This window comes from Phalangium opilio, unplaced genomic scaffold (assembly GCF_054372755.1).
Source record: "Phalangium opilio isolate 3A_F unplaced genomic scaffold, DU_Popi_V2 ptg000070l_1, whole genome shotgun sequence".
Lineage (NCBI taxonomy): Eukaryota > Metazoa > Arthropoda > Arachnida > Opiliones > Phalangiidae > Phalangium > Phalangium opilio.
Genome location: NW_028324182.1, coordinates 2,750,866 through 2,778,595, shown reverse-complemented (window position 1 = coordinate 2,778,595; position 27,730 = coordinate 2,750,866). Strand labels below are relative to the sequence as shown.

The 27,730-nt window shown below is 37.6% G+C and overlaps 3 protein-coding genes, 2 long non-coding RNA genes and 1 other non-coding gene across 9 annotated transcripts; 2 read left to right on the top strand and 4 right to left on the bottom strand.

Moving 5' to 3' along the window:
- The first annotated feature begins 599 nt into the window (after positions 1–599).
- On the top strand, positions 600–4,751 carry LOC149661061 (uncharacterized). Its single transcript, XR_016368774.1, has 3 exons — positions 600–4,053; positions 4,126–4,502; positions 4,640–4,751. It is a non-coding gene; the product is annotated as an uncharacterized LOC149661061 (long non-coding RNA).
- Positions 4,414–4,486, bottom strand: TRNAT-CGU (transfer RNA threonine (anticodon CGU)). The gene has a single exon. It is a non-coding gene; the product is annotated as a tRNA-Thr (tRNA).
- Positions 4,745–10,708, bottom strand: LOC149661060 (uncharacterized). Its single transcript, XM_089842452.1, has 2 exons — positions 10,533–10,708; positions 4,745–8,120 (listed from the first exon to the last, which is right to left on the bottom strand). Exon 2 carries the CDS (start codon positions 8,048–8,050, stop codon positions 6,080–6,082), a length of 1,971 nt encoding a protein of 656 aa, XP_089698578.1. The 5' UTR covers positions 8,051–8,120; positions 10,533–10,708; the 3' UTR covers positions 4,745–6,079.
- Positions 10,709–12,560: 1,852 nt separating this feature from the next.
- Positions 12,561–16,498, bottom strand: LOC149661059 (uncharacterized). Of its 2 annotated transcripts, XM_089842451.1 has the most exons (2): positions 15,234–16,498; positions 12,561–15,068 (listed from the first exon to the last, which is right to left on the bottom strand). In XM_089842451.1, exons 1-2 carry the CDS (start codon positions 16,393–16,395, stop codon positions 13,372–13,374), a joined length of 2,859 nt encoding a protein of 952 aa, XP_089698577.1. In that variant the 5' UTR covers positions 16,396–16,498; the 3' UTR covers positions 12,561–13,371. The 2 variants fall into 2 exon arrangements, with proteins under 2 accessions (XP_089698577.1, XP_089698576.1); XM_089842450.1 differs by having other exon boundaries at positions 12,561–16,498.
- Positions 16,499–22,478: 5,980 nt separating this feature from the next.
- On the top strand, positions 22,479–24,478 carry LOC149661058 (uncharacterized). Its single transcript, XM_089842449.1, has 5 exons — positions 22,479–22,688; positions 22,752–22,868; positions 22,933–23,222; positions 23,284–23,460; positions 23,732–24,478. The coding sequence occupies exons 3-5, from the start codon at positions 22,940–22,942 to the stop codon at positions 24,109–24,111; spliced, it is 840 nt and encodes a 279-aa protein (XP_089698575.1). The 5' UTR covers positions 22,479–22,688; positions 22,752–22,868; positions 22,933–22,939; the 3' UTR covers positions 24,112–24,478.
- Positions 24,327–25,577, bottom strand: LOC149661057 (uncharacterized). 3 transcript variants are annotated; one of them, XR_016368772.1, is made up of 3 exons: positions 25,368–25,577; positions 25,194–25,304; positions 24,327–25,115 (listed from the first exon to the last, which is right to left on the bottom strand). It is a non-coding gene; the product is annotated as an uncharacterized LOC149661057 (long non-coding RNA). The 3 variants fall into 3 exon arrangements; XR_016368773.1 differs by having other exon boundaries at positions 24,327–25,112; XR_016368771.1 differs by having other exon boundaries at positions 24,327–25,304.
- Positions 25,578–27,730: the final 2,153 nt, after the last annotated feature.

Below are 27,730 nucleotides of genomic sequence, written 5' to 3'. Positions count from 1 at the left end.
GCGGTGTTTAAAATTTCATAGCTATATTTCCGTCGCGTGCCCTTGTTATTATGTTTTTCCCCTAGTAATTTTTCAAGATTGCGTGCAGAACGCGTTTAGGCGGTCAACGGTCTCAATAATAATATGCAATTTTCAAATTTTCCAAAACATTTTTGACCAACTTGCGTAGGGTTTAGAATATTTTCACAATTTTTGTCGAACTCCCCGTGGTCTAATTAATCAGAATCAAGTGTTGGTTGTGTTAAAATCCTACCAAAGAGGTACACATTGGCCCAAGGTATTCTAAAACCCTGCACAGAGGGGATTTTTACGCTGGAAAATTGAATCGGAGAGTGGTCGTAAAAGCTTATTTTTCATTGATGAGCAAATGTCAAGTATTGGCTTACTTAAATACAAATCTTTTCGATACTAATCTCAATCACATAAATTCGACGATATTCCTTTCGCCATTAATCCTAATTTTATAAAATATTTTCGACACTATTCCAATGGCAGGCTTGACGCCCTCGATGCTTTTCCTTTCGACACTATTCTATTCGATGCTAAGATTTTCGATTCACTTCCATTCGGTGCTATTGCTCCAACATAAAATTTTCGACGCTATTCTCATTCGATGCTAATCTTTTCGACGCTAATAGTACGCCCCCACTCGATCCCTGTTTGTTGAAATGCTAAAGCCTTAACGTAGAACAGGAACTTGCATATTTGACCCGAGCCAGAAAAGATGGTCCCGGGTTTTGTCAGGGGTGTTTTAAGGGAGTGGAAACTGGACAGAGTTTTCTGTTGTCAACACTAAATACTCTTGACCCCTCCCCCAATCATGAAATTCTGGAGGCCCGGTAAGCCCTTCTAGATAAGAACCAACACCCTCCCGTAATGTTAAAGAAAAAGTTCACAGATTTGAGGCTTAACGTCCCATAAAAAAGCATTGGATTTTTGGTGGTCCGTTACATCTCAGATTAATAACCCCTGGATATGAAAGGCAAGCAAAACCGGGCGTTTTCAAATAGTATCGCCATGTGGCGCCCTCAGACGGCAAAACCTAGAACTTTGTCACCCCATGCAGACTACGCAGTTTTAATTGTACGGTTGTACCGGCAAGCAGTGTTTCCACTTTGCGGCGAAAAAGTCCGTTTTCGGCGAAAATCTAGTCTCTGAGCACCAAAATATTGAAAAGCGGCGAAAAGGCGAAAATGCGGCGAAAACCATTTAAAACGGCGAAAAAAGCGGCGAAAACTTTATTTAAAATTTTTTATGCTTCAGTTCGTTTCATCACACATTTTTGCTCAGTTTTTAAAATATCTAGTAGGCTATGGGCTCAGGGTCTGATTAGGCTCACTTAAGTGGTAGTGATTGGTGCCATTGCTTGGCGGTCTTTAATTATAATGGGACACAACAAGCGTGATCGATTTGGCTCAACTTGGCTACGCTTTGTGTTTCTCTCAAGCACCGCCAACTCCATCGCGCTATAAAAGCCCATTCAAACTATTTTTCCTATGTAAAAGCGCGTATCAGGAATTTTCGGCTCTTTAGCTCGAAAAATAAAAGGAGTCAGCTTTTAACATGATCGTCTATGGGAGGAACACCATTTTTTGACCCTTATTTTAAAAATTTGGTTCGTATTTCTTGAAATTTAAATGAGATGTGAAAATTAAAAGCGATAATTTTTGATCCGGGCTTTTACATAGCGTTTGTAGCCTAACCCTATAGAGTGGGCTGTGGTTGGACCAATAAAAAGAGAAAAAATTACGGGATTTTTTTGCGGCGAAAATCTACTATAGATGGGGCGAAAAACAGCACTTTTGCACCTAAAATGGGCGAAAATACTAACCTTCGAGTGGAAACACTGCCGGCAAGCCCTAGTAAACGTAAACGGTTTTTTTGTGTCTTCGAAGACCATTATTGCTTTTCTGTCATTTGATTTATCAAATTTATAGTTTAATCTAATTTTTACATAAATAAAAAACCAAAAAACTACCTAATTTAGTGACCAAACCTCCGGACCGGGATGAGAAGAGAAAAAGAAACGGGAACCGCGGATAAAAAGTAGCCGAGGCTTAAAAAAGCATGGAGTAGCAAACGCGGTCACGCGCTTACTGAGTCTGTTTGGGGTAACTTTTTTCAAAGTTTTGACTATAGGGGCGCTAGAGATGCCGATGCCCTATTCAAGTATGCCTCCCTATTTCCTTTCATATCCAGGGAGTTATTAATCTGAGGTTACATCGAATAATTAAGAAACTACAGCGAAGTTAAGGTTCGGAATACTTTTGATTTATCAAGCAACTATTGAATGATGAACTCCTCAAGTTTCATTAAGAACGATTAAGTCTAATAATTTTAATTATTTTATAAATCATGGTCAAACCGTTACTCGCTACGCAAAGTCAGTTTAAAGGGGGTGATGTGGAAAATAAAGTGACTTTTTATCGATTCTTCTACTTAAGACCAGTCTGCATTGTGAAACATCCTGGAAACATGGAACTAACTAACGCTAGGGACGGTCCGCACCGATAGAACTTACATTAGTCTCTCTGAAAAACATTCGTTGATAAACCCTCCCGCTTTTAAATCCCCCCTCCTGAAATTTGGTGATTCAAAACGGAAATAAGGTAATTTTTAACGCCACCTATAATTTAGTTTTCGTACTAATATACGGGATCCGCAGTAGAAGTCGTCCGCTATGCTAGGCGTAGCTTAACCATGGCGTTACCTTTGTGTAAATTGTGCTACTATGGAACTAATTAACGCTTAGAAATTCATTTTATCCCTAACTTTGAAACATAATTTATTTACGGAACTAAGTATTTAACACTTTAAAGGTTGTACCGTTGTTTTTAAAATAATTATAAAAATGGGTATGTTTGTATAGTGGTTGTAGAAGTGATAATCGTCAAGCTCATAAATAGTACATGAGATATGCAGTTTATCGCTTTTCCTAAACCTAAGCGTAATTATGAAATAGCAGACTGCTTTTAAGGCTTTTTGTTACCCCCCCCCCCTTGTAAAAATTGAATCACTTTTCCGGGTCGCACCAAATTCTCGCTAGGGTGCGTTGTCACCGAACATTTCTCAGATATTCACGCTTGCGGACCGTCCCTAGCGTTAGTTAGTTCCATGCTGGAAATATCGCCAAACGATTTTAAAATTCAAATTAGGTTGAAATTTTATGGATAGTTTGAAATAAGCACCTCGGACCAATCGCGTAACGGCCAGATTAACAAAATTCTCGTGGCACGCTCCATGACAAATGAAATTTATCGCGAGAATTGATAAAAATTGCACGCGATGTGAAAATCGTGACGCAAGATGTAGAGCGTGCAACTGGAATTTTGTTAAGGGGAAGGCAGGGCGTTATGCGATTGATCGCAGGTGATTATTTTAAATTAATAAAAAAAACTGTCTTAGTGGACAAAGACTAGAAAAAGTAAAAGATAAGGGAATAATGCATTTGCAATTTCACCAAATTGTTTGCATGTATAAATGTCTCAAGCAACTATTAATTTTAACGTTTTTAGCCACATCGTATGATGAATATCTAAGATGTGGGTCTTAGTTTGATTTGGCCTGTTGGTGGTGGCGTCGTGAAAGAGAACTGCCTTTTAGACAGTATAAATTTGTTCGATCGTCATCGAAGGGAGAGTCAATGGGAGAGAATTGTGGTGAGGTGATATTTTTCGTTCATATATTTTAAAATGAAAGGAATTATAACAGTAAGTTTAAGAATTGGATTTATTTGTATTAGTAAAGTTAAACATTGAAAATTGTGTTTTACGTTTGCTCGATATATTTAAAGCGAGAGAGAGGATTATGGTATTGCCTTAAATAAAATGGACGGTTTAATACTCCCTTTAAAATTCCTGTCACCCGTCGACAATAAGGGTTTCACGCTCTTTATCCCGCTCCCCTATTGAAGAATTCAAAGAAATCGAGGGGAATTTTTAAGAAGCAAAAGGAAGTATATACCGACGTTATATTTAGAATGGTTTTAAGGCGGTGTTTATTGTTGCAAGTTACGTCTATTTCTCCAAAAATCGAGAAGAGTTCTAAAAGAAGGTACTAGCTTGGGGCCTCAGATATTACAATTATAACGTAAGTAAATGATTAAGGGTTATAATTTTTTGTTAGGGCATCGAGGGTCTATTCACTCTGATCTTCAGTACTTATTTTAATGGGTGTTTTCTGGTATATCGTTTTACCACTGTTAAAGGATGCGCATCGTGGGGGTACTCACTCACGTTTTCCGTTCGTGTCACACTGTTATAACTATAACAAAAATAAAAAAAAAAATAAGTAATAATTTTACTCAAATACTTTCTGTTAAGTACGGTACGATGTGGCTACTATTACTAGCCCTTGGGTCGCCTTGTTAAATCTTTAAAATCTTCGAAAACTAGGCTAGCTAACGTAATAACGAGGCTCCGACGAGATTCGAACTCGTGATCTCCTGTTTACGAGACAGGCGCTTTAACCACTAAGCCACGGAGCCTATATCGTGTTGCATGGTGAATATTTAATATTTAATATTTCATTAAGTTAAACTAAATGCATTTGCAAATTCACCAAATAGTTTGCATGTATAAATATCTAAAGAAACCATTAATTTTAATGATTTTGAATCTTTAAAAACTTCGAAAACTAGTTCAACTAACATAATAACGAGGCTCCGACGAGAATCGAAGGTCACGCTACATGGTGAAATGAAATACAAATAAAATTATAATAAAAAAATAAAATATAATACGAATCAGTTGGAGAAACAATTTATTGAAACATTCTTAGTACATTTAAATGATAAACGAAATTGAGAAAATTTGCCAATTTAAAAAAAAATAATTACTTTTCACTTAAAAAGTAAAAATGGCACTAAAATAAGTCTTGAAAGTTTTGTATTAATACAAGGATAACACATATGACAACGTAACTAATATTGATATTCAATAAAAAATAAGAAAATGACAAATCATTAAAACAAAAACTAAAAAATATTATTCGACTTAGAAAGTTCAATGTTTAAACAAAAAATCATTTTGACACGAAATTTTTCGACGAAAATGTGCATGAATATAACAAAAATGCAACTAAATCCGGATTATGATATTAAAGTTGTAAGTACAAATGTCAAAGAAAAGCATTTTTTAAAATTTTAAACTCAAAAAGTGTCAAATGAAAAAGTAATTTTTAAAAAATTTAAACTCAAAAAGTATGAAATGAAAAAGTAATTTTTGAAGAATTAAAACTCAAAAAGTTATCAAATGAAAAAGTAATTTTTAAAAATTTCAAACTCAAAAAGTATCAAATGAAAATACAATTAAACTCAAAAAGTATCAAATGAAAAAGCAATTTTTAAAAATTTCAAACTCAAAAACTCTCAAATGAAAATACAATTAAACTCAAAAACTCTCAAATGAAAATACAATTAAACTCAAAAAGTATCAAATGAAAATACAATTAAACTCAAAAACTCTCAAATGAAAATACAATTAAACTCAAAAACTCTCAAATGAAAATACAATTAAACTCAAAAACTCTCAAATGAAAATACAATTAAACTCAAAAACTCTCAAATGAAAAGGCAATTATTAAACTCAAAAAGTATCAAATGAAAAAGCAATTTTTCAAAATTTTAAACTTAAAAAGTATCAAATTTAAGAGAAATTTTGTAAAATTTCTTTTATTTTCGAAATTTAAAAAGAAAAATAATAACATGTTATATCTTGGAGTTATTAACTTCACAACCCTAACTTGGAACTGTCGCGAGTGATTCAAAAAAATATCTCCGTGGACCATTTTCAACCTCACAAGTTCAATTTCCATTATAAAGCGATACATACTTCACTGTGCGATTCTTTATTCCACAGCGTCAATCTTTGACATTAGTTTGATATTAGCTCCAGCGTAATTAGGAAAAGGGAAGTGGGTTGCGAAAGTTCGCGGAGGAACTCTAAAATTGGAAAGAAGTTCGACCTTACGATGGCATTTTAGCATCGCTACAATGTTTATTATTTGCGAAAGATTTATTGTAAAAAAATGGGGTTAATCATTTTGAAATTCCAAGGGAATGTTGAATCGATATGTTAAATTACTTGTAACGCATGATAACAAACAGCGTAATAGAAAAAATCACAATAGCCAATAGGAAAACTAATGGCCAATTTAGGACAACTTTTGAAAATATCAGACCAAGATTTTCCAAAAATGGACGATTGCGTATTTTTTCGAACAGCTTTCTCAATTCAAGTTTTCTCGCAGTGGCCTCCAATTTTTCATTTTCCAACTTTAATTTCAGTGTGCTCAGTTCTTCTTTCAAGTTTTGCACATTTTTAACTAAGTCATTCCTAATTTCGTCGTTAATAATTTCATCGGCTCGTGCCATATGGGTCTCTTTAGCCAAATCCAAAGGCGTTTTTCCATTTATGTCAACAGCGTTATAGTCGGCTCCTTTGGACAGAAGCAAACGTACAATATCGACGTTGCCAATATCATGAATATCTCCTCCTTTTTGGATTTGAGTAACGACTGTTTTATTTGAATTGGCATAATGCAATGCAGTAAAACGTTCATTATCCCTAGCATTAACATCCGCTCCTTTATCCAAGAGAGACTTGACCACATCGACCAGATTCCACCCGGAAGCCTTCATTAAGGGTGTTGTCCCATCGGCGTCAGTCAAATTAACATTGGCACCTTTTTCAATAAGCAGCAATGAAGCATCGGATTGCCCATTATCACACGCCAACTGCAAAGCCGTTTTTCCAATACCATTAACGGCGTCGATGTTGACAACTTTATCCAAAAGGGACTTGACCACACCGACTAGATTATAGCTGGATGCAGTCGTTAAGGCTGTTGTCCCATCCGCATCAGCCAGATTAATATTGGCATCCTTTTCAATAAGCAGCAATGCCAAATCTGATTTTTTATTGTCACAAGCTACTTGTAAAGCAGTTTTTCCATTTTCAACAACAGCGTCGATATTGAGATCTTCCTTATTCAGAAGAGACTTGATAACAGAGACTCGATCCTGCTGGATAGCCCTCACTAACAGTGCCGTTCCGTCAAAATCAGCCAGATTAACATTGGCACCCTTTTCAATAAGCAGCAATGCAGCATTGGATTGTCGATAATCACAAGCCAATTGCAAAGCCGTTTTTCCATTTTGAAGAACAGCGTCGATATTGAGATCTTCCTTATTCAAAAGAGACTTGATAACAGAGACTCGACCCTGCTGGATAGCCCTCGCTAACAGTACCGTTCCGTCAAAATCAGCCAGATTAACATTGGCACCCTTTTCAATAAGCAGCAACGCCGCATTGTATTGACGATAATCACAAGCCAATTGTAATGCCGTTTTTCCCTTTTTATCAATGGCATCGATGTTGATACCTTTATCCAAAAGAGACTTGACAACATCGAGCAGATTACGAGTGGAAGCACTCATTAAGGGTGTTGTCCCATCTGCATCAGAAAGATTGACATCGGCACCTTTTCCAATAAGCAGCAAGGCCGTATCGGATTGTCCATAATCACAAGCCAAGTGTAATGCCGTATTTCCGCATTTATCAACGGCGTCGATATTGACACCTTTATTTAAAAGAGACTTGACCACATCGAGAAGATTACGGATGGAAGCACTCATTAATGGTTTTCTCCCATACGCATCAGTCATATTAACATTGGCATCGTCTTCAAGAAGCAGTAATGCCGCATCGGATTTGCCATAATCACAAGCCAAGTGTAATGCCGTATTACCCCATTTATTAACGGCGTTGACATTGACACCATTATCCAAAAGAGACTTGACAACATCGAGAAGATTACGGATGGATGCACTCATTAAGGCTGTTGTCCCTTCTGCATCAGTCAGATTAACATTGGCACCTCTTTCGATAAGAATCAATGCCACATCTGATTTTCCATTATCGCAAGCGATGTGTAATGCTGTTCTGCCCTCGTTATAAGCCCAGTCGATGTCGGCACCATGGTTTAACAACCAGACTACTTTAATAATTTGGCCCTTTTCAACGGCAATCAAAAATTCTTCGTCAGACATATTGTTGGCGTGTACTTCACACTCTATTTTCTATTATTTTGGGTAATTTGCAGCTGAAATCGTAGCTCGCCTGAAAATAATAATAGCAATATAACAGATAAATACCCATACCCTTATTTGAACAAGAAATCATTTCAAACTTAAAGGGATACTTTCAATCTTTTACGACTAGTATTAGATGGCTGCAGTTTTAGGTAGAAAAACGAGCCGAAAATTAAGTGGGATACAAAAAATGCCGACATAAAGTTAAGATAAGTAGGTTATATATTTTGAAATTAAAACTAACCGCGAAATACCGACTAGCTTGTTTCCGAGATGCAACGTCAGAAAGGGGACCATGTTTCATAACTCTGGTTCTACTAGAGTTACGGGAATGTCCTTCAAGTATCTTATAGTCTTATTTGTCCCCCGTCCAACCATACTAAAAACTTAGGTTGCGACAAACAGGGCCGAGTAATTAAGCAAATTGTTCATGAACATACCCTCCATAGGATTAACATTACACTATACTTTGGAGGCTCGTAACTCTGGTTATATTAGAGGTACGGGGATGTCCTTTGATTATTTGCCCCCCCCCCCTCCTTCATTAACATTTGCTCCATAGGATGCTCCATATAGGGGAAAAACCTGGAAAACTCAGGGAAGTATATGGGGAAAAACCTAGAAATCTCTGGGAAATTTGTTTTCCAAAAGTTGTATGAACCCTGATGGCCCTAATCTAAGCTCTTAGTTTGAAGTTTGAACGCCAAAATTACTGTTAACATTCCTTTAAAATGTCAAATCATATATATCAAAATAAAAATCCTTAAAAAGAAAATAGTATGAAAACTACTGTTAGGTACAAATCTACTGCACTACCAAGTGAGAGGAGGGTAGTGTAGACGTTTCACTCGGGTTTTCCCCGAACGTCTCAAAGGTCAGCAGTGATCGGAACGACCCCAAAAAACTAATATTTTTAAAAATGAATTAACAAATAGTTAAGTCATAAAAACTTTCATTAGTAGCCAAAACACTGATTGATCCCTTGATCTACAACATCGAAACAAACAATCTTTAGAAAATATAGTCTCAGTGATTGGTTAATTAGGCCCCGAACTTAATATTATCAGAAGTGAGATGAGGCTAGAAGTACTGAGCTAACCAAATTCTTCACTTGGCGAAAGTGAATATTCTTGATAACACCCCAACGGTTGGCCCTCTGGTGGCGTTTCAGAATTTTTGCCTCCAAAACGTGAGACGCTCGTGGTGGTAGACGGCCGAAGTAGATTCAAGGACCCGCGTCCGTGTTTCGCCGCTTTAGGTTGAGGGCAAGGAGGTAGGAAATGTTTTTGGAACTAGTGTAGGCGCGATGGAAGCGGCATAAAATCTTCAAATTTGTTCACTAATGCCAGGATCCATTACCAATGCTAGAGCCCTTCACTTCTAGTCTCATCTCACTTCTGATATTATTAGAGTCGAAACCTTGTATTGAAGGTGGTTCACTTTTCTCTGGCTATGTTTAAGTTGATACTAGTTACGTTAAAAACAAGCCGTAGAATGGGTCTTTCTCAAATCTACAATTTCCCTGGTCTTATTTTATAACTTCGCAATTTACTGAACCTTTCAAAATTAAACAAACACTTGATATCCTATCTCTTCTAACTAAACGCGCCATGTTTCACATTTCTTACCGCCTAGTTTTCAAGGATAATTCTACCTATAGTTTCTCTGCTTCAATAAGTCTAATGTGAAGATTTTGTTGTTTTAGGAAACTTATAATATAGGCCTAGTCAAACTAACATGAACGTAACTCTTCAATTACAACTCGCAAACGCGTTCAAATGTTCCAAAACCTGGCTTTTGTTTGGACCTATTTTGACTTCAATCTTTTAACCAAGGCTTAACCGCAAAACCGTTTTGGGGTCAGGGGTGGGGCTTTTGGGGCGTATAAGAGAATAAGAAAATAGACAGGTAAACAGTTGTTTTAAGAGATAAATTCGCCTCTATATTTATATTTATCCATTCTTTTTGTACCGGACGCGTGCGCATGCGCCGCTGCGTGTATCATCACAGCGAGTCCCGGCAAAGCCTTTGGCACTGCTATATATATAGTTAGTTTTTTAATGTTAATCCAACTTATTCCCTTTCGCCGTAAGTTAGGCTTAGCTCGGGATTCATGGGGGTGAGTAACGGGAAGAAATTAGTCTGTCGTCTGCTACAAAAGCCAAAACTATGTACTGCAGCGGACGACAGACCAATTTCTTCCCGTTACTCACCCCCATGAATCCCGAGCTAAGCCTAACTTCCGGCGAAAGGGAATAAGGTGGATTATTGTTTGCGCTCATTATAATGGTGTGCAATGAATAGAGGAAAGCGTAAGCTTTCTTTTGGTATATGATTTATTAAGTTTGGAAGAGCAGGTGGTATTCTTCAATTTTGCCTAAATATAATGTTCAGAAAGTATTGAAGAAACAAAGCAACAATAATAATAAATAGCAATTACCTTGTTACATAAGTGTTTTACAAAGAAATGAGCGAACCGCGGGCGCCGTGACTGTGCTTTAGGTGAGCAGACGACTGTTAATCCCACTCAGCAACGAAGAGAGTAAATGGGTGATGCAAACAGACCAAATAAGCTATGAATTTTCACAGACCCATGAAAAATTATTTGTAATCATTTATCTACAGGGCCGGAAATAAGAAAAAATAGGACATGTATCCAGTGACGCCCCCTTTGACTTGTAAAATTTATAGGACATTGTCCACTGGAGTGTGCAAAAATACTGTCGCATCTTCATGGTCAAACCATCAAAAATATGGAAAATTTATTGGTCAAAATGTCCAGTGACCCCCTTAGTTTTTAGAAAAACTATGGGACATTTTAAAATTTTATAGGACAATGTCCAGTGTCCTGTGCTTATTTCCGGCTCTGTTTATCTAGCCAAAAAATGCTCATCTTGGTCAGTGACTTTGTCAAAGCCCACTCGATCACGCGCCCGTGCGAGGATTAGAGTATTGGTGGAAAATCAATCGTCAGGGTGAGAAATAAGGAATATTTTGAAACTTGATCGTGTGACGGGTCAATCCAAGGGTTTTTATATAAAAGAAACGGATCCATGTCCACTTATTATTCTACGCGCTGAATATGTATGGGAATTTAATTGATGGTTCCGGGGTCCACTAGCATCCCGGGCTGTTAACTTTTTAACTGGAAACCGCCTTATTTCTCAAATTACCACCCTGTCCATTGAACACTAAACTCTACTGAGGTTTTAAACGAATCACATTCGAAACGTAGATAACTAACGTTACAAATGCAAATATAACTAAAACCATAAGTTTATAATGCCTCTAAGTACACAAATACGGCTTACAACTGGGCATCTTCTGCAGGCTACTGTGACGTCAGAACTTGTATAGCGCTAAGATCCGAAGAGAGAAAATTTTGAAAAATCTGTCGCGGTGCAGCCACCAAGCGGTCGAGACGAAAAAAAAATCATCCAGTGGAATAAAGGAGAGTTTTACGTTTCGTATAGGCAGGCACTGGGGGGAACGAATTTTACTTAAGCAACCCCAAATCCCTCTCTCTCTCGTGAGATAGAGGCGGTTTCAGTCCTGAAACATTCTAAAAGGGATAAAAGAAACGCTAGGCTAGGCGGTACAATTTTGTATTGAAGTTGAGGTGATAAATGATATGATAAATGATACGGAGAGAGTATAGAGTTTCATTAAAGGGAGCCAGACAAACACTATTGCCATAGAAGTGGAAGCGATATGAGTACTTAGAGGCATTATAAACTTATGCTAAAACTAGCTGTTACCCGTGGCGTCGCTCGCGTGTAATAAGAACTTCCATCAAAATGATATAAAGAATGGGGAGATTTTACTGATGACTAATATTTTTGTAGCACCCTAGGAGCGAAGGCACTCGGCGTTGCCCGTCAGCCCGTCGGGACATTTTTTATTACTTTTCACGCGGAAATTATTCCATAAAGAAGGGTTTTTTAATTTCTGGCCGCCATTTAAAAAGATGGCAACAAATCGAACCCAAAAGATCATTCAGCCCGTCTATAGGTTAAAGGAAACCAGTATACTATATATTTGCGAAATCGCTTGAACGCGCGGACTTTGCTGCATAGAGAAGATTTTTTACATTTCTGGTCGCCATTTTTTAAGATGGCGGCGGATTGGAAAAATCTTTCTTAGTACGCGCTTACTACTTATGAGTAACGTTCCTGCAAATTTTCAGCCTTCTAGGGCAAGCGGTTTGGGCTGGGCGTTGATTATCAGTCAGTCAGGACTTTGATTTATATAGATATAGATAAAATAAAAAAAAATCGACATTTCATTTTCAACTTTCAAAATTTAATAATAATGCTTTTGTCATGCAACTTTTTGAAATTACAATTTTTTTTTTAAATATTTTTTTCAAAATCAACCAACTTTTTAATTAAAAAGTATCAAGTAATAAAAAATTTCCAAAAAAAGTTTTCTCTTTAAATTTAAACATTTTTAAAAAACATATCCAAAAAGCAAAATAAAAACGTGTTACATTTCAGAGGTTTTTAACTTAAAAAATATTACTGAAGTTTCAAATGACAGTAATATTTTAAAACAAATGTTTTCTCTATAAATTTAAACATTAAAAAAGGCAAAATAAAACGTATTTGAAAGTTAATAATTTTAAAATATTATTGAACTTTTGATTTTGACATAATTTTGAAACATAAAGCATAAAGTACGAGCATATTCTTGAAATTGACTGCGACATTATCGACCACATCAATTTACGAGGTTTGTTGGATTTAGTTCCAGCAGAAGAAGGTTCCAGAGTATATAAGAACTTCTGATTTCTTAGTTTAAACAGTTTGAATGAGACAGTAGGTGTAGGCCTTCCGCCGAGGAAGTGTAGTGCTGTGTAGTAATGGAATGTACTTGGGAAACACTACGTGGTTCTTCATTTTCATTCAAAGCAAAACATTGACATCGTACGACGCGATTTTAGGAGTTCAAAGAAGGAAATGATTTTTTAAAAACATTTGTAGAAAACATTGGTGCATTTTGAGGCGAAAGAAAAACTACGGGTTAATTCTTTTGTTAAATTTCCATGAAATTCGACATCGGGATTGGCATGTTAATTTTCAGTAAATACAGCGAAATATAGAAATTCATGATAAGCCTAGTTAATTGCAAAACTAATTTAGGAAAACTTTCGAAAACATAAGACGAAGACTGTCAATAAATAGCGATTGAATATGTTAGGTTATACATTCAGTTTGTCGATCTGTTCCCTCGATACAAGTTCTCTCGTAGTCGCTTCCAATTGTCATTAACCGTTTGCTTCAGTGTGTCTTCAATTCTCTTAATTCTTCTTTCAATTCAAGTTCTCTCTTAGTTGACTCCAATTTGTAATGTTCCAAATTTGCTTTCAATTTTCTTAATTCTTCTTTCAATTCAAGTTCTCTCTTAGTCGACTCCAATTTGTCACTCTCCAACTTTAATTTCAGTGTGCTCATTTCCTCTTTCAAGTTTTCCATATTTTTAACTAAGTCATTAATAATTTCATCGGCTCGTGAAATATGGGTCTCTTTAGCCAAATCCAAAGGCGTTTTCCCATTTATGTCAACAGCGTTATAGTCGGCTCCTTTGGACAGAAGCAAACGTACACTATCGACGTTGCCAATATCATGAATATCTCCTTCTTTTTGGATTTGAGTAACGACTGTTTTATTTGAATTGGCATAATGCAATGCAGTAAAACCTTCATTATTCCTAGCATTAACATCCGCTTCTTTATCCAAGTGAGACTTGGCCACATCGACTAGATTCGAATTGGAAGCCTTTATTAAGGGTATTGTCTCATCGGCATCAGCCAGATTAGCGTCGGCACGTTTTCCAATGAGCAATAATGCCGCATCTGATTTTTCCAAATCACACGCCAATTGTAATGCCGTTCTTCCATTTTTATCAACGGCGTCGATGTTGAGACCTTTATCCCAAAGAGACTTGTCAAAAGCAACTCTATCCTCCTGGATAGCACTCATTAAGAGTCTCATTAGATTAAAATCAGCCAAAATAACACTGGCACCTCTTTCAATAAGCAGCAACGCCGCATTGTAATGACGATAATCACAAGCCAATTGTAATGCCGTGACTCCATTTTTATCAATGTCGTCGATGTTGACACCATTATCCAAAAGAGACTTGACAACATCGAGAAGATTAAGGATGGAAGCATTCATTAACAGTGTTCTCCCATCTGCATCAGCCAGATTAACATTGGCACCTCCTTCAATAAGCACCAACGCCGCATTTGAACTTCTACAATTACAAGCTAGTTGTAATGCCGTATTACCCCATTTATTAACGGCGTTGACGTTGACACCATTATTCAAAAGAGACTTGACCACATCGTGTAGATTACCGATGGAAGCACTCATTAAGGCTGTTGTCCCATATGCATTAGAAAGATTAACATTGGCACCTTTTTCAATAAGCAGCAATGCCGCATAGGATTCTCCACTATCACAAGCCATTTCTAATGCCGTTTCTCTGCATTCATTAATGGCGTCGATGTTGACACCTTTATCCAAAAGAGACTTGACCACATCGACTAAATTACTGCTGGAAGCACTCATTAACGATGTTCTTCCATAACAATCAGCCAGATTAACATTGGCACCTTTTTCAATGAGCAATAAAGCCACATCGGATTCTCCACTATCACAAGCTAAATGTAATGACGCTTTAGAGCTATAATCAACGGCATCGATGTTGACACCTTTGTCCAAAAGAGATTTGACCACATCGACTAGATTACGGCTGGAAGCACTCATTAACAGTGTTGTCCCATCTTCACCAGTCAGATTAATATCGGCACCTTTTTCAATAAGCAGCAATGCCACATCGGATTTTCCAAATACACAAGCCAAGTGTAATGCTGTTTTACCACTTTTATTAACGGCTTCGATACTGGCACCTTTATCCAAAAGAGACTTGACCACATCGACTAGATTACGGCTGGAAGCACTCATTAAGGCTGTTGTACCAAAAAAATCAGTCTGATTAATATTGGCACCTTCTTCAATAAGCAGCAATGCCACATTGGATTCTCCATTATCACAAGCCAAGTGTAATGCTGTTTTACCACTTTTATTGTGTAATGCTGTTTTACCACTTTTATTAACGGCGTCGATATTGGCACCTTTATCCAAAAGAGACTTTACCACATCGACTAAGTTACTGCTAGAAGCACTCATTAACAGTGTTGTCCCATCTTCACCAGTCAGATTAATATCGGCACCTTTTTCAATAAGCAGCAATGCAACATTGGATTTTCCAAATACACAAGCCAAGTGTAATGCCGCTTTTCGCTTTTTATTAACGGCGTCGATATTGGCACCTTTATCCAAGAGAGACTTGACCACATCGACCAGATTCCACTCGGAAGCCTTCATTAAGGGTGTTGTCCCTTCGGCGTCAGTCAAATTAACATTGGCACCTTTTTCAATTAGTAGCAATGCCACTTCGGAGTTCCCATTATCACCAGCCAAGTGTAATGCTGTTTTACCACATTTATTAACGGCGTCGATTTTGACACTTTTATCCAAAAGGGACTTGACCACATCGAGTAGATTACTGCTGGAAGCATTCATTAACGGTGTTGTCCCAAATAAATCAGCCAGATTAACATCGGCACCATTTTCAACAAGCAGCAATGCCGCACGGGATTTTCCATATCCGCAAGCCAAGTGTAATGCTGCATAACCCCATTTATTAACGGCGTTGACATTGGCACCTTTATCCAAAAGAGACTTAACCACGTCGAGTAGATTAGCGATGGAAGCACTCATCAACGGTGTCGCTCCCTCAAAATTAGCCGAATTAACATTGGCACCTTTTTCAATAAGCAGCAATGCCACATCGGAGTGTATAAAAAAGCAAGCCAAGTGTAATACCGTGTGTAAATCTATATCAGAATTATTAACATCGGCACCCTTTTCAATGAGCAGCAATGCCACATCGGATTTTCCACTATGAAAGGAACTTTGTAATGCTGTTCTTCCCCAGTAATCATCTATGTCGATGTCGACACCATTATCCAAAAGAGACTTGACCACATCGACTAGATTACGGCTAGAAGCACTCATTAAGGGTGTTGTCCCATCCTCATCAGCTAGATTAACATCAGCACCCCTTTCAATAAGAAGCAATGCCACATCGGAGTTTTCTTGATAGCAAGCGATGTGTAACGCGGTTGTGCCGTCGTTATCAACCCAGTGGATATTGGCACCATGGTTTAATAACCGAACAACGTCATTCATTTGGCCCTTTACAACGGCAATCAAAAATTCTTCGTCAGACATATTGTTGGCGTGTACTTCAATCTCTATTTTCTATTATTTTGGGTAATTCGCAGCTGAAATCGTAGCTCGCCTGAAAATAATAATAACAATCAATATAGACAAATACCCATACCCTTATTTATATTATTATTATTATATATATTCTACAGGGCCGGTAGGCCCTTGTAGATATGACTTGACACCCATTTGTAACGTTAAAGCAAAATTCACATGCTTTTACTTAATTTCCTATGGAGATTAACATGGCGTTTTTCGTGATTTACCCCCACCGCGAACAGAAAAACTACAGCGAAGTTACTTTTCGGAATACTCTTGAATTAACAATTAAGTATTCAAGGTGTGCTATCGGCTAGTTTAATTTAAATCAATTAACTCTAAGTTTGTTAATTTTAGTTAATTCTGAAAGTACGTCAAAAATTACTTTTGGGTCAGACTATCTAGCAGTAGACGCTGACAAATTACTTTGGTATTTCATCCGAGCTCGAGCACCTTTATATGTATTTTCTAATTAACTGTAGCACCCTTAATAAGAAATACGTCGTTATCAGGTCGAATTTTCGTCTAGAAAAGTAATTCAGGTAAATAATTACAGTTAACAGAGGTTTTTATATCATTTAAAGTAAGTTTTTGAACGTTCTTTACGGCCAAGGCTTAAGTTGTATTTTAGTTTGTCTATGTAATATAGTCTTTATAGTGTCTTTCCCCATTAAAGATTAAAAAGCTAATTTCCAGCTCTGTATTATAAAAATACGCAGTCTGCTTCGTTTTCTGCTACCAACAAATATAGCAGGTATACAGGATTTCATTATGGGCGGCAAAGTTTGAGGGAATACGACACATGTCGGCGTTCCTTCCCTATAGGTGCCGACTGTCCCGTGTCCGCCGGAGGTGACTTACCCCAATGCCACCTTCCGTCGCCTCCCAAGTAAACCTCATTTCCTTCCCTGCTTACACACATACGACCTAGCGGCCCCCGTCAGTGCTGGGCCGCGTAGGGTCTCCCGCTCAATTCTTCCTGGTGCTCAAGGCCTAACGGCTAAGCACTAGTGCTAGTAGGTGGAAAAAAAAAAAAAAAAAAAAAAGGATTTCATTATTTGTTAATCTCACTAAAATGCTACTAATTGTGAAGATGTGTGATAGGCCGGGAGTGTGGCGCACTCCTGTAAGCCAAGCTTCTGGGCGGCAAAGTTTGAGTGAATACGACACATGTCGGCGTTCCTACCCTATAGGTGCCGACTGTCCCGTGTCCGCCGGAGGTGACTTACCCCAATGCCACCTTCCGTCACCTCCCAAGTAAACCTCATTTCCTTCCCTGCTTACACACATACGACCTAGCGGCCCCCGTCAGTGCTGGGCCGCGTAGGGTCTCCCGCTCAATTCTTCCTGGTGCTCAAGGCCTAACGGCTAAGCACTAGTGCTAGTAGGTGGAAAAAAAAAAAAAAAAAAAAAAGGATTTCATTATTTGTTAATCTCACTAAAATGCTACTAATTGTGAAGATGTGTGATAGGCCGGGAGTGTGGCGCACTCCTGTAAGCCAAGCTTCTGGGCGGCAAAGTTTGAGTGAATACGACACATGTCGGCGTTCCTACCCTATAGGTGCCGACTGTCCCGTGTCCGCCGGAGGTGACTTACCCCAATGCCACCTTCCGTCACCTCCCAAGTAAACCTCATTTCCTTCCCTGCTTACACACATACGACCTAGCGGCCCCCGTCAGTGCTGGGCCGCGTAGGGTCTCCCGCTCACTTCTTCCTGGTGCTCAAGGCCTAACGGCTAAGCACTAGTGCTAGTAGGTGGAACAAAAAAAAAAAAAAAAAAGATGTGTGATATATTTCCTTAAACGAAACCAATGTAGAGGAATTTCCATGTTTACATCAGCACAGATTCTCTCAACGTAACCACGTTGGAAACGATTCGTTAAAACAATTTTTTTCCTGGTGAAACAGTCCGTAGGGTGGTAGCTTGTAATTCCGAACACTTTTTTAAAATCGATTGAAACATGACACACGTATAATGTTATGAGAAATATTTGATATTGTACCAAATAGCTTGAACATTTGCGCTACTTTTGAGCCTATTTTGAGCCAAAATTACCGGTAACTTGTGGAGAAATATCTATTTCCCCATTTCTAGTAGTGGCGTCCAATTCCGAACTGATGTCTTGTAATTCCGACGTAGGGGGTTTCAATTCCGACCCCCCGCTTCCAATTTCTGACCCCCCGCTTCTAATTGCCGACCCCCCGCTTCTAATTTCCGAACCCCCGCTTCTAATTTCCGACCCCCCGCTTCTAATTTCCGAACCCCCGCTTCTAATTACCGAACCTGCTTACAGGGTTGGCAAAAATCCGGATAATTTGAATAAAATCCAGACCAGTGGTTTTTATTGGATTAAACCGGATTTTTTAAAAACACGAGTTATTTTAGGGTTTTTTGAAGGCAAAGTACTTCTGTGTAGCTCTTATTTTAGTTTTGGGGCACTTCCCGACCCCTAGCCCCGATTCCAATGTAAAATAGTCTGCTAGTTTAACTGATAAAATGTTTCATGAAATCAATTTATTTCCTGAGTGCACGAACCTAACACTAGCGCGGCTCCAGTGGATCCCTTACAAGGGGACTTTCCTTCTAAACTCCGGGTTTGGCTTGGCAAAGGCTAGTGGGCGGGATTTATACATGCACGTACAAATTCCGCCCACAAATGCCTCTAGCTTTCCCAAGCCAAAACTGGAGTTCGTAAGGAAAGTCAAGTTGTCCACTGGAACCAACGCTATGCTTTAAGTTCGAGTAATACTGGAAAAATATTGTAAGCTGTAACTGGACAGTAACCGGTAACATAACTATTAGTTTTATCATTTATAATAAATAATCTTTAGTTGTCGCGTCATATATTTTTCCCTTGTTTCTGGTTGTATTTTAATTATTTTTATGGCACAAAATAGATTTTTCCCCATTCATAATTAAGCCGGATATTTTACGTGGTTTTTTAACACCACCACCTGTAATGTGGTATAACTATGGTGAAATAAACTTCAGCGCCTATCTCATTTGTATGCTAAATTGGGATTATCTAAAACTGAAATATTTTTTTCATTAGGTGAATCGGGATAAAATTCCCTAACCAAGGCTTAAGTTTTGGGACGTTAATTCTATAATAAATTTCGCTTTCAAGTTTTAAATCTCTCGTAGGTTAATAGGATAAAAAAGATTATTAATAAATGCAACAGCGATTTACATTACCTTGATCGTCATATTCCATATTCAAGTAGGTATAAACCTTTAGCGACCCGTTTATGCAAAAGTTTGAAACGCGCGAACGCAAATTTTCAAACTTGGCGCGAGATTGAACCGTTATTTTTTTTTATCGCGGAATAGTGTACGAGTACGAGTGACGGCGCCGCGGCGGGGAGGGAAGGAAACAGGGACTTTACGCTAGCCGGGTTAAACTAAAGTTGTCTGCTTGAAAAGCCCGGGAAAACGTATCGCCGTATTATCGAGGATAACTAATCTGTTAAACCATGTCGTTTAATAGCGTTAAATTTAATTTTACTGTCGATAATTTATGATTAATGGAGTGTTGTTTCGAGTGGTCGGAATTAGCTGCTCGCAAAGGTTTTTATAAATATTCTTTTATTAATTTAATTTTGAGCCAAAATTTCGTTACGAATGCTTATTTTGTGGGGGAAAACTTGACGTTTTGGCTGAAATTGAGTTTATTTGCCTCTGATTTATCTGAAGAAAATGAAACCTTATTTTCGGAGGCATCAGGGTCGGCATTCCCTTTAATTGACATTAAATTAAATTCGCAAATTAGGTACATTTTTATTTCGTGTCACATCGTTCCCTGACTTTTAGATATGGATTTGAAATGATGTTTTTCGGATAGACAATGAATCAAGGCATAATTTAAGCCTATTTTTCACGGTCTAAAGCCTCGCAAGTAAAAGAAAAATCAATTTAAAAAAACTGTTCGGAATTAGAAGCGTTCGGAATTACAAGCCACCACCCTATTTAAAAGTAAAACAATATTTTGGGAAAAAAAGGCACTAATTGGTTTTTAAGTAACTAGGCCTAATCGCAAACAGAAATTTTGGAAAAGGTGGTAAATTAGCTAATAAGTAACCAAACCGAACCCAAAATAATAATATTTGAAAAGGTGGATTTTAATTGAGAAAAAAATTAGGAATAGGGCGCATTATATTTGAGTTGTAAATGAAGTAATCATCAAAACTTTGGAAAAGGCTGACTTTAGTTGAGAAGTAAAATCCTACCGTGAAAACTAATTTCCTCGTGCGCATTCTTTATCCATGGAAACCCTGTAACATTTCTTTCAATACTTCGATAATTAAAAAATAAACCAAAGTAGGAAAACTTATCGGATTTGATATAAAATCGCAGCTAAAATTGACGGAACAACATAAAACTTCTTTGGGACTTTAAATGTACAGTTTTTTCAATACATATATTACTCTCTGGTTTCGTTTTCCTGTTTATTCAGGAGAAGTTAAAAACCGCCTCTTTTCAAGGTAGACATAAAGAAAATAGCGATATTGTGGAAAAGGTTGTAATATTTTAGGGTCAAAAGTTAACATGCTGTAAGAAGAAATTGGGGGTAATTCTCTAACTTTCTAAGCGAGTTATCGCTAGTGACAACTATTGTCTAAAAGGGTTGATGCCAACCTCGTTCCGTCTACGAGGGCGCGATATCTAAATAGTGTCATCAAACCTTGAACGAAAATCGGCGGATGTCTCGTGCTTATAAAAAACAAGGTGGTCAAGTTAAAATTTTACCGTCTTTAGTTATAAAGCAAGCGATAACTTATCGACCAGCTTAACCCTTTCGATAAGTTATCACTGTCGTGATAATTAAAAAAGGTTAAATTTTAACTTAACAAACCTTGTTTTTTATAAGCACGAGGGAAATTCACGAGACATCCGCCGATTTTCGTTCAAGGTTTGATGACACTATTTAGATATCGCGCTCTTATAGACGGAACGAGGCTGACACCATCCCTTCAGACGATAGAATAAGTTTATCATGCATCTAAGTGGAAGGGGAAAAAAGGGAGGGTAAGCATTTTTATCTCAATCTCCCTCGATTCTAGCTCTGGCACGCGCGAGTGGCGTTGGTTCCCACACTACCGCCAGCTCCCACCCCAGTTCAAAGCCGGTTTTTAAAATTCGACGCATGCGCGTGGACACCGTGGCGAGTGACTGAGTCAGAGCCGGAGAGAGACGAGTTTAGCCACGAAGCGAACCAACCCGCCTATTCACTTTATTACTCCCTCTCGCTTCTCTCCTTCCTGATCTGCTACCCCCGGAAAAAGCAATTGTCTGCTGTCACATCCGCGTCTACCCGTACTGAATCTGAATTGTATTAGGGCCGTGAAGACTATTTGGTCGGACCAAATAATTTGGTCAAAATTATTGTTACTAGCACCGTAGAATCGAACAATGGATTTCAAAATTATATTATACCAAATAATGAATTTCGAAAAACGGACTATTCTATTGCGGATAAACAGTTATTAGGCTAATGTTTTTATCAGGCATTTGATTAAATTATTTGGTATTTGCAACAAATTTTTGATTTTCCGATCTTTCTCTGTCGTATTTGTGCGATACAGTGTCAGCTGAACCATGACCTCCTAGATGACGCGACTCATTTATAATGTTTGCAAGCGTTGAAGGGTGTTTAACAACTTGCTGGGGGTAGAAAAAGGCGAAATAGGAGGCTTTGATTCGTGTTCATCCCATAAAATAATACACTTAATTGCAAAGGCAGGATGTGACAAACGCTTGGAGACGTTATTTACTTGTCTCCCTAATTACCCTTGAACTGAATTTAGTATAAATACAAGGTGAATCAGAACACCGGGCCACCCGCATAGGTTTTGGTGGTGCTAAGACCGTACCATAATTTTGGTCGAAAATCGATCATATTTGGGCCTTGGTACCGTGGTACGATAATTTGGGAACGTTCATCTGGAAACGCTGTTAACATGTGTAGTGGAACTCTGTATAGATGTCGTTAGTTTATTGTCCTTAACATGGATGTATCTCAGGGGAAAGTTACTGCTTAATTAGCCTTATTCCTGATCAGCGCCACTAGGGTAGTGGCGAATTTTCGAACTACTAACTGACCATAGCCAATCAGAGGGCGCCAAAAACGGAAAGAAATTCTTTTTTACATTTCTGCTTTTTTTTACGAGTTAGCGGGCAAAAATCGTCGGTAAACGAGTTTTACGCGTGATTATTTCGTCCTAGAAGAGAAAACATCTTTGAAATGTCTGCTTTAAGGTATTTTTCACGATTAAAAACGATTTCAAATGACTGAAAATAAACTTTCGCCTTTAAAAACAGGAAAAAAGCAAGTTAACACGTTAAGCCTTGGCTCAATATTGACAGTTGAGTTGTCACAGTTTCGACCATGGACATTAGAATACTATAATGGTTTCGAGAAGTGGTTGAGCAGAGAAAGTAAAAGAAAGCTCGTATTTTTTCTCATTCAAACAAGACGGTGAAATTTAATCCTCAAATTTAGTTAAGAAATGTCAAAAAGAAACGCCGAAGAGAGTGTGAGGCCTAAGAAGCGAAGTGGACTTGTTGCTTCAACGTGTTTCGCTGAAGAATCTTCGAGGCGCTTATTCTGTATATGTAAGCAACCAAAGGACGTTACGCAAAAGATGTTACAATGTGGGACGTGCTTGGAATGGTATCATCCAAAATGCGTAAATTTAGAGGAAGAAGTACGACTTAATTTAATGCAAGATGAATGGTTATGTCAAGCATGTATTGATGTAATGGCGGTTAATCCAAATATGTCAAAAGAAGGTAGGGCAATAAATACGCCTAAAAGGTAATTGGTCAATTGATTATGCAGTTTTTTAATTAGGTTTGCTTAGACTTCAAGGCCGAGTAACGCCTAAGAATGGTTGGGGTAAAAAATTAGAGCTGACCGACTTGTCTGATGGTATAGCGGAAACTCATGCTACAGCAAAGCGTGAGCAAAAGCAAGGGTTCATGCTTTATAAAGAGGACAAGATTTTAGGCATTGAATCAAATCTTCAAGGTTTGTATATAAAATAAAATGTGAAGTAATTTACCATAAATAATACATACACATGCTTGTTTATATACATTGTTTTCAGGCTAGGAGGGTTCATACCATTTACAGGAGACCAGGCTACTCCGAGGAAAAAGTAGTCTGCACTTTTCTTCTACATGTAACCTTGTGCCAATGATATGAACCCTTCTAGCGCCAATGATATGAACCCTTCTAGCCTGAAAATATTTAGCCCCAAAATTATGAATAATGTATATAACACGATTTTCTGATTTAGGAAACTTGCTTTACTTCCGTGCAACTTGTGATGCTGATAGAAGACCAACTTCTTATAACTTATTTAGTTGTTTCGTTATTGATGAAGAGCCCAATAGACTCAAATGGATATCATGCTCATGCCCAGCCGGAACCAATGGTGATTGTAAACATTCTATCGCGTTACTTTATCAGTTATTGAACTGCGTAAGGGCAGGAGAAGAAACATTACCTCTACGAGGTGTTTGTACAACCCGCCTTCAAATGTGGCATATGAACAAACCAAGAACTGACGAGCCTCTATTGTTCAATGATTTAGAAATAGTGAAACACGATCCCGCTTACACTTACCAGCAAATATTTTATGACTCTCTTACCCTATTTTGCAATAGAATTATTTAATAAGCCTTCCACAACCTCTAAGTGATGGTTGGTGTTATGTGTTTGTTATATCTTTTAAGTCGGAGACAATTACAACACGTCAAGCTAATTCAAACTCTTGACAGTCAAGTTGGATTCACTATCTACAGTTGCAATGTAGATATTGAGAAGCTAGGAGCATTTGAAATATTCCAGCGCGAATTTTTGATATATTGATCCTATGAACAAAATAAATCTTTTCTGGTTATAAAATACTTCTTTAATGACTGTTTATATCAACTTTTGTCAACATATTTAAAGGTTTAACATATGGGTGCTCTGTTTTGACATTATTTTGTACATTAAATATAAATTAAATAAATGACCAAAACGCTTCATAAGAACGAAATCCCGTGTAGTATTTTACTGATTTATCACTATTAATAAACTTTGTTACTGTAAACTTCTCTTTACTACGCAATAACAATAACTCAAATTCATTTCTTAGGAGTTTTTGTTTACGTGGTGTATATGGTGTATAAGTGGATTTCAATGATATTCCACTACTTGCTTTTGATGATGACACTCTCAAATAACAGCTGCACCAACTTGGGGTTGAACTTCCGGAGTTGGTAGTGGTTCTTCAGGATGATTAGGATAGGTACGCAATTGATTAAGTTCCTCTGGATCAACATGTAATGCTCCCATTTCTTCCAACAACTGCGTTCTATCTTTTGGACTCATATGTCCAAATGCTTCTTTAGGAACCGTTTGGCTACGAGTAGGGGAATGCGGCATTGCATCCAAAACTTTTGTATTTTCAAATATTGATGGAATCGCGAATGGCTTGAGACGTTTACATTGAGAACCAATAGTTGGAAACTAGTCTGTCTGTAGAAAGTGTTTGGAGCAAATTCGTGAACTATTCAGGTCTAGTGGTTTAGTTCCTACCCCAGCTGCTATAGCGCCTAACCATTTCTGTCTCATAACTTTATCTCGAGGGTAGGCGTGGTAAGAAAGGTAACTTTGACTGTTTCTAAAGACTTCTATGACACAACGGTTGTTAATCTTGGAAATTTTGACTAATCTTGAGTTACAACTATTATATTTAAACTAAATCTTACGAATTGTACATTATATAATGCAATTTCTCCAAACTGTGGCAATATACTACACTGTCAGCAACTCAACTGTCAATATTGAGCCAAGGCTTAACGTGTTAACTTGCTTTTTTCCTGTTTTTAAAGGCGAAAGTTTATTTTCAGTCATTTGAAATCGTTTTTAATCGTGAAAAATACCTTAAAGCAGACATTTCAAAGATGTTTTCTCTTCTAGGACGAAATAATCACGCGTAAAACTCGTTTACCGACGATTTTTGCCCGCTAACTCGTAAAAAAAAGCAGAAATGTAAAAAAGAATTTCTTTCCGTTTTTGGCGCCCTCTGATTGGCTATGGTCAGTTAGTAGTTCGAAAATTCGCCACTACCCTAGTGGCGCTGATCAGGAATAAGGCTAATTCGTAACTACACAGTGATAAGACCGAGGGGGGGGGCCGTCATTACGCATCAGAGCGTACGAGATTTAAAATCACTATCGAATTTGATGATTTAAATGATTTAATAATGATTGCACTGATTTGGAGCCGATTTGAATGATTTGGGAGCGATTTTCACGATTTTACGATGATTTCGATTTTATTTATGTGATTCGGAACTGATTTCAATGATTTGTACGATTGGAATGACTAGTGACTTAAGGAGGATTTGAATGATTTGTACGATTGGAATGACTAGTGACTTAAGGAGGATTTGAATGATTTGTCGGTGACTTGAATGATTTGCCGAGGATTTGAATGATTTGGTGAGATTTGAAGGATTTGCTAGTGATTTGAAGGATTTGCTAGTGATTTGAATGATTTACTAGTGATTCGAGTGATTTGGCATTGATTTGATAGTGATTTTAATGATTTGACTGATTTACGATTGATTTCACTGATTTTTATAGTGATTTGAATGATTTACAATTGATTTCACTGATTTTTATAGTGATTTGAATGATTTACGATTGATTTCACTGATTTTTATAGTGATTTGAATGATTTTTATAGTGATTTGAATGATTTACGACTGATTTCACTGATTTTTATAGTGATTTGAAGGATTTACTAGAGATTTCACTGATTTATGCAGCGATTTGAACGATTTGATAGATTTCATAGCGATTTTAGTGATTTGATAGATTTCATAGCGATTTTAGTGATTTGCTAGATTTGGGAAGTGATTTATGTGATTTGAATGAATTGAAAACCAAGGTGTACGAGATTTGAAGGAGTGACGGTCCCCTCGGATAAGACTGTCCGTAATGGTGAGTCTCTTTGTTCTTAACACTTATAATTAATATTGAATCATAAAGTCTAGTATGTTATACATCATGTGTACTCAATGAAAGATATAACAACATGAATTTAGTAAAGAAGCTTACGGTTTATGGATTTATCACTCACCTTAAAACACGCACCACATTTATTCCTCGTCTGAAATGGCGCGAAATGGTTTATGACGTATAATTTGAGGCAAATTCAGTGGAGGAGGGAGTGAGCTGCACGCGCGCAGAGAGAAAAAGAAAGTTTGCCTCAATTTCTACGTCATCAGCGAGCTTGTACCCCGACCGTCGCAAATTTTTATGACATAAATGTGGTTTTAAAAATTGCCTGCAGCAGAAGTAAGATGAGACTAGATGTAAAGAGGTCTAGCATTGGTATCCTGGCACTAGTGAACAAATTTGAGGATTTTATGCCGCTTCCATCGCGCCTACACTACAGAGAAAATAATTGGTCGAGTTCCGGAAACATTTCATACCACCTTCCCCTCAACCTAAAGCCGCGGAACACGGACGCCGGTGCTTGAATCTCGAGGGGGCCGTCGCTCCTTCAAATCTCGTACACCTGGTTTTTTAAATCATTCAAATCACTTCCCAAATCTAGAAAATCACTAAAATCGCTATGAAATCAATCAAATCCTTCAAATCGCTGCACAAATCAGTGAAATCACTAATAAATCATTCAAATCAGTGAAATCAATCGTAAATCAGTCAAATCACTATACAAAGCAGTCAAATCAAGAAATCATCAAATCAATCAAATCATTAGAATCACTATGAAATCAACACCAAATCACTCGAATCACTACCAAATCATTCGAATCACTAGCAAATCATTCAAATCACTACCAAATCATTGAAATCGCATCAAATCAATCAAATCATTAGAATCACTATGAAATCAACACCAAATCACTCGAATCACTACCAAATCATTCAAATCGCACCAAATCATAAAAATCACTACCAAGTCATGCAAATCGCACCAAATCATTCAAATCCTCGTTAAGCACCAGTCATTCAAATCATTTCCAAATCCTTCAAATCACATAAATCGAATCGAAATCATCGTAAAATCGTGAAAATCACTCCCAAATCATTCAAATCAGCTCCAAATCAGTCAAATCATTCTTAAATCTTTGAAATCATCAAAATCGAGAAAGATTTCAAATCTCGTACGCTCTCATGAGTAATGACGGCCCCCTCGTTGAATCTAGTTCGGCCGTCTACCGCCGCGAGCGTCTCAGATTTTGGAGGGAAAATTCAGAAACCGCTAATAGAGG

What these genes read in the sequence shown, in the direction of transcription:
- LOC149661059 (XM_089842450.1), bottom strand. Translation starts at nt 16,395, where the DNA reads ATGTCTGACGAAGAATTTTTGATTGCCGTTGTAAAGGGCCAAATGAAT.
- LOC149661058 (XM_089842449.1), top strand. Translation starts at nt 22,940, where the DNA reads ATGTCAAAAAGAAACGCCGAAGAGAGTGTGAGGCCTAAGAAGCGAAGT. An exon ending in TCCAAATATGTCAAAAGAAG is followed by an intron (nt 23,223 to 23,283) that starts GTAGGGCAATAA and finishes TTTTTTAATTAG; the next exon opens with GTTTGCTTAGACTTCAAGGC. An exon ending in CATTGAATCAAATCTTCAAG is followed by an intron (nt 23,461 to 23,731) that starts GTTTGTATATAA and finishes TTTCTGATTTAG; the next exon opens with GAAACTTGCTTTACTTCCGT.
- LOC149661060 (XM_089842452.1), bottom strand. Translation starts at nt 8,050, where the DNA reads ATGTCTGACGAAGAATTTTTGATTGCCGTTGAAAAGGGCCAAATTATT.